This window comes from Heptranchias perlo, chromosome 11, assembly GCF_035084215.1.
Source record: "Heptranchias perlo isolate sHepPer1 chromosome 11, sHepPer1.hap1, whole genome shotgun sequence".
Taxonomy (NCBI): domain Eukaryota; kingdom Metazoa; phylum Chordata; class Chondrichthyes; order Hexanchiformes; family Hexanchidae; genus Heptranchias; species Heptranchias perlo.
This window is the reverse complement of record NC_090335.1, coordinates 14,996,438-15,009,954: the sequence shown is the minus strand read 5'-3', so window position 1 is coordinate 15,009,954 and position 13,517 is coordinate 14,996,438. Positions and strand designations below refer to the sequence as shown.

At 40.8% G+C, this 13,517-nt stretch overlaps 1 protein-coding gene across 2 annotated transcripts in view; it reads right to left on the bottom strand.

Annotated features, from left to right (window-relative positions):
* fndc3a (fibronectin type III domain containing 3A) overlaps positions 1-13,517 on the bottom strand; it is a 228,175-nt gene that overhangs the window by 58,871 nt on the left and 155,787 nt on the right. For both annotated transcript variants that reach the window (XM_067992587.1, XM_067992589.1), the window contains 4 exons: positions 10,026-10,085; positions 7,004-7,142; positions 6,079-6,132; positions 140-264 (listed from right to left, as the gene is read on the bottom strand). In XM_067992587.1, the coding sequence (XP_067848688.1) occupies positions 140-264; positions 6,079-6,132; positions 7,004-7,142; positions 10,026-10,085 (378 nt within the window). The remainder of the gene's footprint in view (positions 1-139; positions 265-6,078; positions 6,133-7,003; positions 7,143-10,025; positions 10,086-13,517) is intronic.

The window sequence follows — 13,517 nt, the reverse complement described above, 5'->3', positions numbered from 1 at the left end:
TCATGCTAGGGAGTTGACCCAGGAAAATTGAGTGCTGTTGGTACATCATCATTCTGGCTAGATTTGCACCAGTTCTTAACCATTTAGAACAAACTCACAACCGTTCATGAAAATCAGATTTTCCTTTGAAGTCACTTACCTCATTCCAAGATCATTTCTCGCTGCTAACTTAAATCTGTATCCTGTGGCTGGTGATAATTTGGTAACTTTGAATTGCTTTTGTAGCCCCGAATAACACTGGGAAAATTCATTGCTTCCTTTCCCCTGTGAAATGGATCACATTTAATTAGGAACACAAGTATGGAGCAAAAAAAAAAGTCATTTGGTCCATCTTGCCCATTTCTTCACAAGCCATTGTTAGACATAACTTCCCTTTTACAAAGTCATACTGACTCTCATTAATTAGCTTGTACTTTTCCAAGTGTTCACTTACTCTATCCCTGTTGCTGGACTCTAGCAATTTTCCCAGTATTGACATTAAATTCACTGGCATATAGTTACTTTGTCCTTTCTTCCTTTTTAAATAATGGTGTGACATTTATTACCTTCTAACCCACTGGGTGATATCCTCCTGAAGAAAGCAAGCTTTGCAAGATTATAAAAAATACATCCCCAATTTCCTCGCCTATTTCTTTTAATATACTCAGGTGGAACACATTTAAGCCTGGACACTAGTCTGGTTTTAATCTCATTATTTTATCCGTTACAATTTTTTGCTTTATACTAATGACTGCAAGTTTCTCCCCTTCACTAGCTAATAACCAGTCTTCCCTGTATCTCTAGGATCAAATCGTCCTTTTCCACTGTGAAGTTGGAAACAAAATACTCATTTAGCAGTTCTGCAATGTAATTATCCTCTATCATACACAAACCTGTTTTTAATGGGCCCATGTCCTCCTTTACCACACTCTTCCTTAGTGCATTTATAAAAAATGTTGCTATCATTTTTAACACTATAAATATTGGTCTTGTATTTACAGAGCTCCTAAAAATATTAGCTAGAACCTTGCCTATTACCTTGAGTCTACGGTTTGTCTTATCCGTCGATCGACATTTAGTACTTTGAGTTGTTTTTAAAAAATAAATATGCTGACCTCTATTTCTCTTCTGTTTTCAAGCCGATTTAAAATTCAAAATTACCTGGGATGTTCATTTGCAAAGACTGATATGAAGAGTTAATTTAATAAAACTGCCATTTCTGTTCCCCTTTATAATTTCTCAACTTATGCCTTTAAGAATCTACCTGTTGTTTAACACTGGCTATTTCTCACATGAGTTAAAAGTACATTTTTGAATTTCCTGCTTTCTACAAGTTGGTTTTTAAAAACATGACTATTCCCTCAGCTCTTAACATTCATTCATACTATTGTAATTGACAACTGGTTTCTTTATGGCTTCCACTTTTTATTGCAGTGTATTATTTAGATTTAAGTTACTACAAATGGGTCAATGAAGGCAGTACAATGATTAGCCTATGTTTCAAGTAATGGTTAATTAATGTAATTTACTCATTGCAGAAAATGTAACATTTCATAACAATGCTCATTTGCAAATCATACAACTTAGAATCATAGAATGATACATCACAGAAGGAAGCCATTCGGCCCATCGTTCCTGTGCCGGCTCTTTGAAAGAACTATCCAATAAGTCTGACTCCCCTGCTCTTTCCCCATAGCCCTGCAAATTTCTCCCCTTCAAGTATTTATCCAATTCCCTTTTGAAAGTTACTGTTGAATCTGTTTCCACCACCCTTTCAGGCAGTGCATTCCAGGTCATAATAGCTCGCTATGTAAAAATGTTTTTTCCTCATGTCCCCTTTGCTTCTTTTGCCAATCACCTTAAATCTGTGTTCTCTGGTTATCGACCCTTCCTAAAGTGCGGTGCCCAGAATTGGCCACAATTCTCCAGCTGCGGTCTAACCAGTGTTTTATAAAGGTTTAGCATAACTTTCTTTTTTTTGTACTGTATGCCTCCATTTATGAAGCCAAGGATCCCATATGCTGTTTTAACAGTCATCTCAACTTGTCCTGTCACTTTCAAAGATTTGTGTACGTACAGTTTTAAATGGGGTCCCAGCACCCCATTTAAAATTGTACCATTTAGTTTATGTTGCCTCTGCTCATTCTTCCTACCAAAATGAATCATTCACACTTCTCTGTGTTAAACTTCATCTGCCATGTGTCTGCCCATTTCACCAGTCTATGTCCTCCTGAAGTGTTACTATCCTCCTCAATGCTTACTACATTTCCGAGTTTCGTGTCATCTGTAATCTTTGAAATTATGCCCTGTATACCCAAGTCCAAGTCATTAATATGTATCAAAAAGAGCAGTGGTCCTAATACCAACCCCTGGGGAACACCACTGTATACGTCCCTCCAGTCTGAAAAACAACCATTCGCCACTACTCTCTGCTTTCTGCCCCTTAACCAATTTCGTATCCACACAGCCACTGCCCCTTTAATCCAATGGACTTCAATTTTCCAACAAGTCTATTATGTGGTACTTTATCAAACATCTTTTGAAAGTCCATATACACAACATCAACAGCATTTCCCTCATCAATCCTCTCCATTATTTAATCAAATAACTCAATCAAGTTAGTTAAACACAATTGGCCTTTAACAAAACCGTGCAGGCTTTCATTTATTAACCCATGTTTTCCAAGTGCCAATTAATTTTTCCATATTAATGCCTCTAAAAGTTTCCCCACCACCGTTGCCAGGTCTGTAGTTGCCAGGATTATTCCTCTCCCCTTTTTTGAATAGGGGTGTAACATTTGCAATCCTCCAGTCCTCTGGCACCGCTCCCATATCTAAGGAGGATTGGAAGTTTGTGGCCAAAGCCTCTGCAATTTCCACCCTTGCTTCCCTCAGCAACCTAGGATACACTCCATCCGGACCGGGTGACTTTTCTACTTTCGGCGCTGCCAACCTTTTTAAGTATCTCCTCTTTATCTATTTTTATCCAATCCAATTTCTCTACTACCTCCTCCTTTACTGTGACATTGGGAGTATCCTCATCCTTAGTGAAGACAGATGCAAAGTACTCATTTAGTACCTTAGCCATGCCCTCTGCTTCCAAAAGATGATCTTTTTGGTCCCTAATTGGCCCCATCCTTCCTTTGGCTACCCGTTTGTTATTTATATTTTTATAAAAGGCTTTTGGGTTCCCTTTTATGTTACCTGCTAATCTATTCTCATACACTCTTTTTGTCCCTCTTATTTCCTTTTTCAGATGTCCTCTGTACTTTCTGTATTCAGCTTGGTTCTCCACTGTATTATGAAGATGACATTTATCATAAGCCTCCATTTTCTGTTTCATTTTAATCTTTATATCTTTAATGATCCAGGGAGCTCTAGCTTTGGATGCCCTTCCTTTTCCCCTCGTAGGAATATGTCTAGTCTGTACCCAAACTATCTCCTCTTTGAAGGCCTCCCACCCTCTGAGTGAAGAAGTTTCTCCTCAAACTGAGATGAGGAGAAACTTCTTCACTCAGAGGGTGGTAGGTCTGTGGAATTTGCTGTCCCAGGAAGCTGTGGAAGCTACATCATTAAATAAATTTAAAACAGAAATAGACAGTTTCCTAGAAGTAAAGGGAATTAGGGGTTACGGGGAGCGAGCAGGAAATTGGACATGATTTTAGATTTGAGGTTAGGACCAGATCAGCCATGATCTTATTGAATGGTGGAGCAGGCTCGAGGGGCCGATTGGCCTACTCCTGCTCCTATTTCTTATGTTCTTATTGTTCATTTACTGTTTTACCTGCCAATCTTTGATTCCAATTCAACTCACTGAAATTAGCCCTCCTCCAGTTGAGTATTTTCACATTTGATTTTTCCTTGTCCTTTCCCGTAACTACATCTCAAAATAATCTATGTGGATATAAAATGCCTCAATATATTTTAAAATAAAATGTCTATCACGTACATGAAAAGTACAAAGCAAAAGATTGATTTTGTCCCAAAATTGCAGCAGCAATAAATACTTACTGACTTGTGGCAGAATGAGAGCATCTGGAACACTAATGATAATCAGGTATGGAGCTGTACCACGTGCATGTACTCCTTTTAAAGTACAAGATCAATGGAAATCAACTTTCCTCATTAAACACTCTGTGCTTCAGCCAGAGTTTTTGATGTGACAATCCAAAATTTTTATCTTTTGTATAGGAGGGTTAATTGATAAACCTAGGGCAATTAAAGGCAATGCAATATTATGGGTGGTGGTTGGGGGTGGGGGGGAGCGGGAGAAAGAGAAACAAGTTCAATGCCAGATGGTGCTCTTTGCATCAACAAATTACATATTGAGAGCTTTGTAACAAACACTCCACCATTACACAATGTGCAGCCAAAGTGAACTGTGACATGTCAAAGGAACTCTGCTGCAACATGCATGCGTGGTACAACATTCATGATTAGGTGAATATATGTTAAAAATGTATCATATTATTGAATCAGAGAAGGTTGTTTAGAATTGTTTGTAGTGAATACTGGAGAGAAATATCACATATGCATTATTAACCAATTTGAAGACAGTGTGAAAAGGAGGAAAAAAAGGTGGTCAATCCTTGTTTGTATAATAAATGGAATGTACAGTCTTGCAGGTAAGCAAAGTTTTACTCGCAAGGGACACTACCAACAAAGTGCCACAGTGCACTGAATCCGGATGCGATACACTGAAAGGGGAAGCCTCTGGAAGCTTGATGCCAGTCCTTACATGCCGAGATTTTTCTTCAAAAAATTGAGCATCCGAAATTGGAGCCCAAAGTTTAGTAAAAGGTCTAAAGCAAGAAAGTGAATTGCATTTCTGTAACTATTATCCTGAATTCAACCATCAAAGTGCAGAATGCTCATTCTGAAGGAGAAAACAGTGCAAGAGGATTGATAGATCAGGTGGTTTTGCTCCCATGACTGATTAAGCAGAAGTGGACTTTGACTTTCAAGTAGGTCAAGTTCCAGGTTTATATTGCTAATTACATTCAATGTCATCAGACGTTCCTGTCTTGAGAGAGATTTGTTGCCCTTTGAGAATATCTTGTTGCACATGGCTGATGTATTCTAGTGTACTATATTGTCAGATTGTATACAAGACAAGTTTGGCTGGAAACCTGACTTTAAAAGAATTAAGCAAACAAGAAAAGGCAACTTGTTACAGTTCATTCTACGTTCTGAGAAAACTACTAAGCAGCATAAGATTACATTTAATCCAGTAACAGGTTACTGTAGGTAGGGTCATTGATAATCCTAGGGATCACAATTATACAAGGGCAGACCATCAAAAGTTACGACTTCTATATCATAGGATACAAGTCTGTTTATAGGAATTGTGAAACCACTGTGAGAAGGAAAATGTTTCATGAAATAGCCAAAACAATGATACATGACAGCTGAAGTTAATTGGCCCTCACTGCTGGGAGCAACCTGGGTAATGAGTATCATTACCCATGAGTGAAAAAAAAATTAAAATCTATACCAATTTCATGAATGACTGCAACATAAACTACCAAAATACACAATTTACAAATACCAATAGTATACAAGTCTCTCCCCTATAGTCAGAGGCTATAGTACAACCATAAAGATGTGATCTAAATACCAGATTATATGATGTCCATACCAATTCAACTTATGGTAATTATGTGGTTAGAAGTAGGTGCTCCCAGTGACTCACTAGCCATGGTGACACTGAACTCTACAGACCAGGGAACTCCCAGGTTCAATCCGTGATCGTTACTAAGTTACCTGGGCTAACAGTCGTGATGCTATGTAAACTGGCCTCAAAATCCCCATGCTGGGACAGGGAAATTCAGCCAGGGCTTCCACTTGGAATCAGTATCCTGTGACCACTACTGCAAGTGTGGATGTTGGGTGAGGACCATGAAGAACTTGGGTGAAGCAATGGAGGGCTGTCCCTGCACCATACTCCAATGTGAACCATTTCTTTCAGGAAAGGAGAAAAAATTGGGAGAGAAAAGAAAATACAAGACTCATAACACTATGGAGTCCAGCTGTATATCTGAATACACAATCATAACATCGTAGGCGTTCTACATGTCAATTTAAAGCAAAGTTCACTTACCTCATCCCATTCCAGAGTATAGCTGGTGACTTTGGAACCATTGTCACATGTGGCCTACAAGAGTTAAAGAAATATTATAGTCAAAGTCTGCCTCAGCAGCCGGTTATATCAATAAATTGATTCTCAATAGCAGGCCACAGCTGTGACAAATTACATAGCTATGTACATAGGTTAAGTACAAAGGAACAGTGAAGAGGAAGATACAGTACATTACTGGTAAAGGTAGCTGAAATAAAAACAAACAATTAAATAGTCTAACTTGATTCTAGCAGCAGCAAATTTTCATTTAAAAAAATCTTAGCCATCTTTATTTAGTGATATTGTGCTGATAATGAAAAGTTTGCAGAACAAGATGGAACTGGTTCACAGTGATTTTTTTTTTAGGACATTCTGCAAGAGGAAGATGAGATAATAGGCGGAACAGCTCAACAATAAGGAGATGAATACAGTATAAGAGTTAAGATTGGAGGTGAGGAAAAATGCGCAGAGATCAAATGAATTACCAAGATAATCAGTGATATTGATAAGCTGATTGATGAGTTGTTCAAAGTCACTCAAGAAAGCAAAGGCCTCGGTATTAGTGCTCGTCTGACCAACAGAGGAGAATAAGTAAAGCTGTAGCTGATGGTGAAGATTGAAGTCGCTAAGAATGGTGAATGTAGGGAGTTGGTGGTTACTGTTGATAGATTTGATTGAGCTGGGCAAATGGACTCAATTAAGATTTGAGGATGCAGTGAACATTGTAGATTTGCAGGATAAAGGATTGCGAGAAGATGAAGCAGCCCGATGATTGCACTGCAGTCTTGTAATACACAAGTTAAGAGACGACAAACATAATATTTGAACAACTAAGCAGACACTAACATTTAGAACAAGTTGCTTTGGGGAAAAATGAACAGCGGTGACTCTGGAGTATTTGTCTCACCTTCCACTGTAGATTGAGGGAATGTTTGGTCTTGTTTATTATTCTAGGTGACATTGGTGTGTCTGGTTCACTGCACAATGTTGTAAAACTCTCTGGTTCCGATGGGGCCCCTCTTATTAGGTTACACACTGCTTGCACCCTTTAGCAGACAAAATGGTGTCAATAAGCTACAATAACAAAAGCAAGTTAGCAATACGACACAAAAGCTAATGGCTTGTTTAATTAAGTTGAATATGCAGAAAGATTTTTTTTTAAATTATCAACTATAGTGCAGGGCAGAACATATGTAACTGCAATGTAGCAGGAGATCTTCCATTCTCCACAAACATGCAACAACTTATACTTATATATTGCCTTTAATATTGTGAAATGTTCTGAAGCACTTCACGGGGGAGGGGGGTTTGGGAATTCAGACACCACGCAGGAAATAGAAGAGTTAGGGAAGGTGACTGAAGGCAAAATTAGAACAGTAGGCCTTGATGAAGGTTGTGGAGTGACAAAGCAGAGAAGTTTTGGGAGAGAGCAGGGCAGTGACAGTTGAAGCTTGTGCCACTGATGGTGCAGCAGAGGGAGATTGGGTGTGGCAAAGGGGGCAGCGAAGGGAAGGAACACTGTAGTCTAGGCTCAGAGGACTGAAGAATGCAAGCTGAACTGTAGAGCTTGATGAGGTTACAATGAGGCCCTGGAAGGATTTGTAGACAAAGAAGGGGACAGGGAGCCACTGGAGGTCAGCATGGATAGGAGTTATGGGTGAGTGGGATTTAATATGAAACAAGATGTGAGCAGTGGTGAACCAGATACACTGATAGTCCAGACCTCTAATAGCACAGGCCACAGACTGGAGAGTGACTGCCACAACCTTTCACCCTCTGGTGGGCTAGCAAGAATGATTTTGGTTAAGGAGAACCCCAAGTTGCAGATAAACAGGCGAGACTGCAACTTAAAGTTCTCCCTAAGCTAAACCATTCTTGCTAACCCACTAGATGCTCCCATTGAAACTGAAATGCCAATAAGTCCAATAACAGGTCTCACAGTTAGTGCAAGTATCTTGAAAACTGCAGAACTCCTGTGACTGTCCTTATTCTAGTGAGATTGCTTTACTTCCAGCCTACTCCACAATTGGGACTAATTGTTGTAAAAGAGGAAAAAAAAAGCTGCCTTGTGTTTGTCCTAGGGAGAACCCTATTGAAAATACCTGTTTTAACCAATCAGGTTTTGGCACAAATTTTATGATTTATTATATGCAGCTACTCACAAACAAAAACCATATAAACAAATATATTGCAGCAAAAGAACTGAATTCCAAAGGCAAGGTGAGAGTGACTGCCCTTGACATCAAGGCAACATTCGACCGAGTGTGACACCAAGGAGCTCCAGTAAAACCGAAGTCAGTGGGAATCAGGAGAAAACTCTCCAGTGGTTGGAGTCATACCTAGCACAAAGGAAGATGGCAGTGATTGTTGGAGGCCAATCATCTCAGCCCCAGGACATTGCTGCAGGTGTTCCTCAGGGCAGTGTCCTAGGCCCAACCATCTTCAGCTGCTTCATCAATGACCTTCCCTCCATCATAAGGTCAGAAGTGGGGCTGTTTGGTGATGACTGCACAGAGTTCAGATATATTAGCAATTCCTCAGATAACGAAGTAGTCCATGCCAGCATGTATCAAGACCTGGACAATATCCAGGTTTGGGGTGATAAATGGCAAGTAACATTTGCGCCACACAAGTGCCAGGCAATGACCATCTCCAACAAGAGAGTGTCTAACCACCTCCCCATGACATTGCCATCGCTGAATACCCCATCATCAACATCCTGGACCAGCCACATAAATGCCACGGCTACGAGAGCAGGTCAGATGTTGTGTATTCTGTGGCGAGTGGCTCACCTCCTGACTCCCCAAAGCCTCTCTAACACCTACAAGGCACAAGTCAGGAGTGTAATGGAATACTCTCCACTTGCCTGAATGGGTGCAGCTGCAACACCACACAGGAAACTCAACATCATCCAGGACAAAGCAGTCTGCTTGATTGGCAGCCCATCCACTATCCTAAACATCCACCAGCTGCAGTGTGTAATATTTACAGAGCTGCATTGCAGCAACTCACCAAGGCTTCTTTGGCAGCACCTCCCAAACCTGCGACCTCTACACCTAGAAGGACATGGGCAGCAGGTGCGTGGGAACTTCCTCCAAGTTCCCCTCCAAGTCACACACCATCCCGACTTGGAAATATATCGCCGTTCCTTTATCGTCACTGGGTTAAAATCCTGGAACTCCCTACCTAACAGCACTGTGGGAGTACCTTCACCACACAGACTGCAACGGTTCAAGAAGGCGGCTAAACACCTTCTCAAGCAACTAAGCAATGAAGGCAGTCTTGCCAGCAATGCCCACATCCCAAGAATGAATTTTTTTAAAATGATGATTTTGAAAATAGTCAATTTTCAAAAATCAATTGTTATGAATAGTTTGGAACATAAATGGCTACTCTCACCATGATAATTCCACTTGAAATGTTAAGATGCTTTACTTAGATTGATTATTTTATTTTAAAATCACAACTTTTGGCTCCCCCCAATTGCTGAGCTCATTTATCCAGTGTGTGACTGAGCCACTTAGACCATAAGATCCCAGGTTTGATTATCAATCTCTGTTGAGTTAGCTGATCTTCGCCAGATTAGCAGTAGGAGCATTACATGTGACCTGAGGGCCCTAGGTTGGGGGCAGGGCAAAATTGGCACACGAGTGTTGACTAAGGACAGGATTGGGTTCTGATGCCCCCCTCAGTCAAATTCTCTGCCAATGCTCCCTGTCAAGATGCACACAAAGAATGGAGAGTTGTGAAATATAGTGGAGGGCACTTAGTGTCCATGAAACCATACCCCAGCAAGGAGTTGATGCTCGCCTTATCTCCTGAGGCAGAGAAAATCGGTAAAGGAAATTAGAAAGCAGGGATAAAAGTCATATTTATAACTGCGTCTTTAATCAGCTGACAACTGAAAATCTGTTCTCTTAATTACCAACCTGGCCTGGTAGTCTGTGGCTGGCTTTAGGTCCTGTAATGTGATGTTCACTTCTTTTCCTCTGTAAAACAAAACACAGGTTTTAACAATGAAACGATTTAACTGCCCATCAAATTCTGCAATAAATAAAAGCATTTACTTTATGAAGTAAAAATAAATCAATTTAAATTTTATTTGGCAAGACTGAAAAACTAGTCGAGAGTAAAATGAACATTGTTAAAAGTGGCAGAAGAAATGAAAAATTATTTTGAGGCAATTTTCATTTGAGCATTATTTGCATATACATCTTGTACATATTTTACTGCCACTTTCCAACCCAATCATACACAAGTTCTATTTTCCTGCAATTGCACCAGCTAGGAATTAACGGTGGAGTATGACAAATTAAGTATTGCATGGTTCAGCATTTTTAAATTTAGCAATTCATTTAAGTGCCCATTATAAATTATATCTTGATGTTTATCAAAGCTATTTTGAACATAAGAAATAGCAGCAGGCTTCTCGAGCCTGTTAAAGCATTCACAAGATCATGGCTGATCTTCTACCTCAATGCCATTTTCCTGCACTATCCCCATATTGCTCCAGCCATTTTGTGTTAGTATCAATTTGGCCCACTGTGATAGCTAAAGGCTAGTGGCTCTTTGTGGCACCTAATGCACAGATTTACAGACTCTTCAGTTGAGGAGCTATTGGCTGAAATCCAGTAAAGTACCACCCAGATTTTTGGTCCCAAGAGAAGCAGGTCCATAAAGGGCACAATCCAACCCAGTGCAACAAGGTGGCCTTGGCAGTGCCACCTCCAGAAATGCCTACATGACTATTAATGTCATACGAAGTTAACTGAACTTACCAAGGTAACAGGAGGCAGTCACACCTAGTAACAATGCACTGTATAATGCATTTTTCCTACTTTCAGCCACCTTGCATCATTTTGTTGAGCACTATCTACAACATGCCAACGATGTGCAGCAAGTATCACAATACTCTTCACAACCCTCTTCCTTCCCCTGCAAGCATTCTTTTCCTCACAACCAAACACATAGGGAAGCAATAGAAGACTTGTATCATTGGGGTTGGAGGTAACATATTAGCATGGATAGAGGATTGGTTAACAAACAGAAAACAGAGAGTAGGGATAAATGGATCATTTTCAGACTGGCAGGTTGTAACTAGTGGGATGCCACAAGGATCGGTGCTTGGGCCACAGCTATTTAAAATTTACATTAATGACTGAGATGAAGGGACCAAGTGTAATGTATCCAAGTTTGCTGATGATACAAAGCTGGGTGGGAAAGTAAGCTGAGAGAAGGACACAAAGAGTCTGCAAAGTGATATAGACAGGTTAAGTGAGTGGGCAAGAAGGTGGCAGATGGAGTATAATGTGGGGAAATGTGAGGTTATTCACTTTGGTAGGAAGAATAGAAAAACAGAATTTTTTTTTAAATGGTGAGAAACTATTAAATGTTGGTGTTCAGAGAGACTTGGGTGTCCTCGTACAAGAAACACAAAAAGTTAGCATGTAGGTACAACAAGCAATTAGGAAAGCAAATGGAATGTTGGCATTTATTGCAAGGGGGTTGGAGTACAAGAGTAAGGAAGTCTTACTACAATTGTCCAGGACTTTGATGAGACCTCACCTGGAATACTGTGTACAGTTTTGGTCTCCTTATCTAAGGAAGGATATACTTGCCTTAGAGGCGGTGCAGCGAAGGTTCACTAGATTAATTCCTGGGATGACAGGGTTGTCCTATGAGGCGAGGTTGAGTAGAATGGGCCTGTACTCTCTGGAGTTTAGAAGAATGAGAGATGATCTAATTGAAACATAGAAGATTATGAGAGGGCTTGACAGGGTAGATGCTGAGAGGTTGTTTCCCATGGCTGGAGAGTCTAGAACTAGGGGGCATAGTCGCAGGATGAGGGTTCGGCAATTTAAGACAGAGGAGAAGGAATTTCTTCACTCAGAGGGTTGTGAATCTTTGGAATTCTCTACCCGAGAGAGCTGTGGATGCTGAGTCGTCAAATATATTCAAGGCTGAGATACACTGATTTCTGGACTCTAGGGGAATCAAGGGATATGGGAATCAGTCAGGAAAGCGGAGTTGAAGTCGATGATCAGCCATGATCTGATTGAATGGCGGAGCAGGCTCGAGAGGCCATGTGGCCTACTCCTGCTCCTATTTCTTATGTTCTTATGTTATGCTCTTATCTTGTTTCCTGCACCTATCATCTTCAGAAGGCAAGGCTTTCTGACACCTGGGTTGCATTCCATTAGCAGAGGGCCTTCACTCTCTATTTTCTTCCTTAAGGAGAAAATGGCACACAACTGAAGACAAGGATGTGCCACCTCAATCACTGAGGTCAGCCATCTCAGAACCATGGAGCACTGAGACGTAGGAGATGATGACTGAAAGGTAAGACAATTGTAGGCAAGGGGAGAGGCAGTGATTAAAAGAAAAGCACTTGCCTTCAAATGTTTTTATCACCATCTAAGTTAGGGCAAGGTGGGGGATGCCTGTAAGAAAGAGCAGTGAATTGATTTCCAAATGGGACCTTTGGTAATTGTGGAGGAGAGCTACATGCCAGCAAATGAACATAAGAAATAGAAGCAGGAGTAGGCCATACAGCCCCTCGAACCTGCTCCGCCATTCAATCAGATCTTGGCTGATCTTCTACCTCAAATCCACTTTCCTGCCCTATCTCCATATCCCTTAGTGTCCAAAAATCTATCGATCTCAGTCTTGTTCAAGTTGATGTCTTAATGATCTGATGTGGGTACCAAAGGGTAATCACGATGGCAGGACGGACTTTGCAGTTGCCACATAACTTACTAAGGTTAAGGTGTCCCTTATGTCTCCTTGCTGGGGTACAGTTGCATGGACACCAAATGTCCTCCACTATTTTTCACAACTCTCCATTGTTTATGTGCATCTTGACAGGGAGCATGCACAGATAGCTGGCAATGGGTTCTCCTGGGCAATTTCTTCCTGAAGCAGTGCCTCAGCTGCCTGTTTAACCTGCTATCCTCCTTCCCCTTCCTCTCCATCCTATAGGTGAATAATACAAGTACAGGTGTTTCCCTAATGGAAACACCATTGGATCCTGTGTTTCATAGCTGAAGGTCCGAACAAATCTGCACAGCGCCAATGCAGAGCCTGTTAGCAAAAGGCAGATGGAGAACTCTCTCAAAAAAAGTGGTTCTTTAGCAGCAAAGTTTGACTGAGTGCATTATGCTAAGAATAACAGTATGTCGGTCTTGCTACCACCACCTGGAAACCAGCAGCGCCTCATTTATATTGTTTTTTTCCACATGTGGTACAGGAGGAAAATCCAATGCTGGACTTCAGGGGCTTATTTAAATCTTATTTACATGTGGTATTCAAGATTGGGGAGAACACTGCAGGCTGCCTATATTGGGGGTGGAGAAAAACTGCAAGGCCTCGCCATCACATTTTCCTCTACCATCTGCCCAGAATCTACTACAACAGATGGTAAT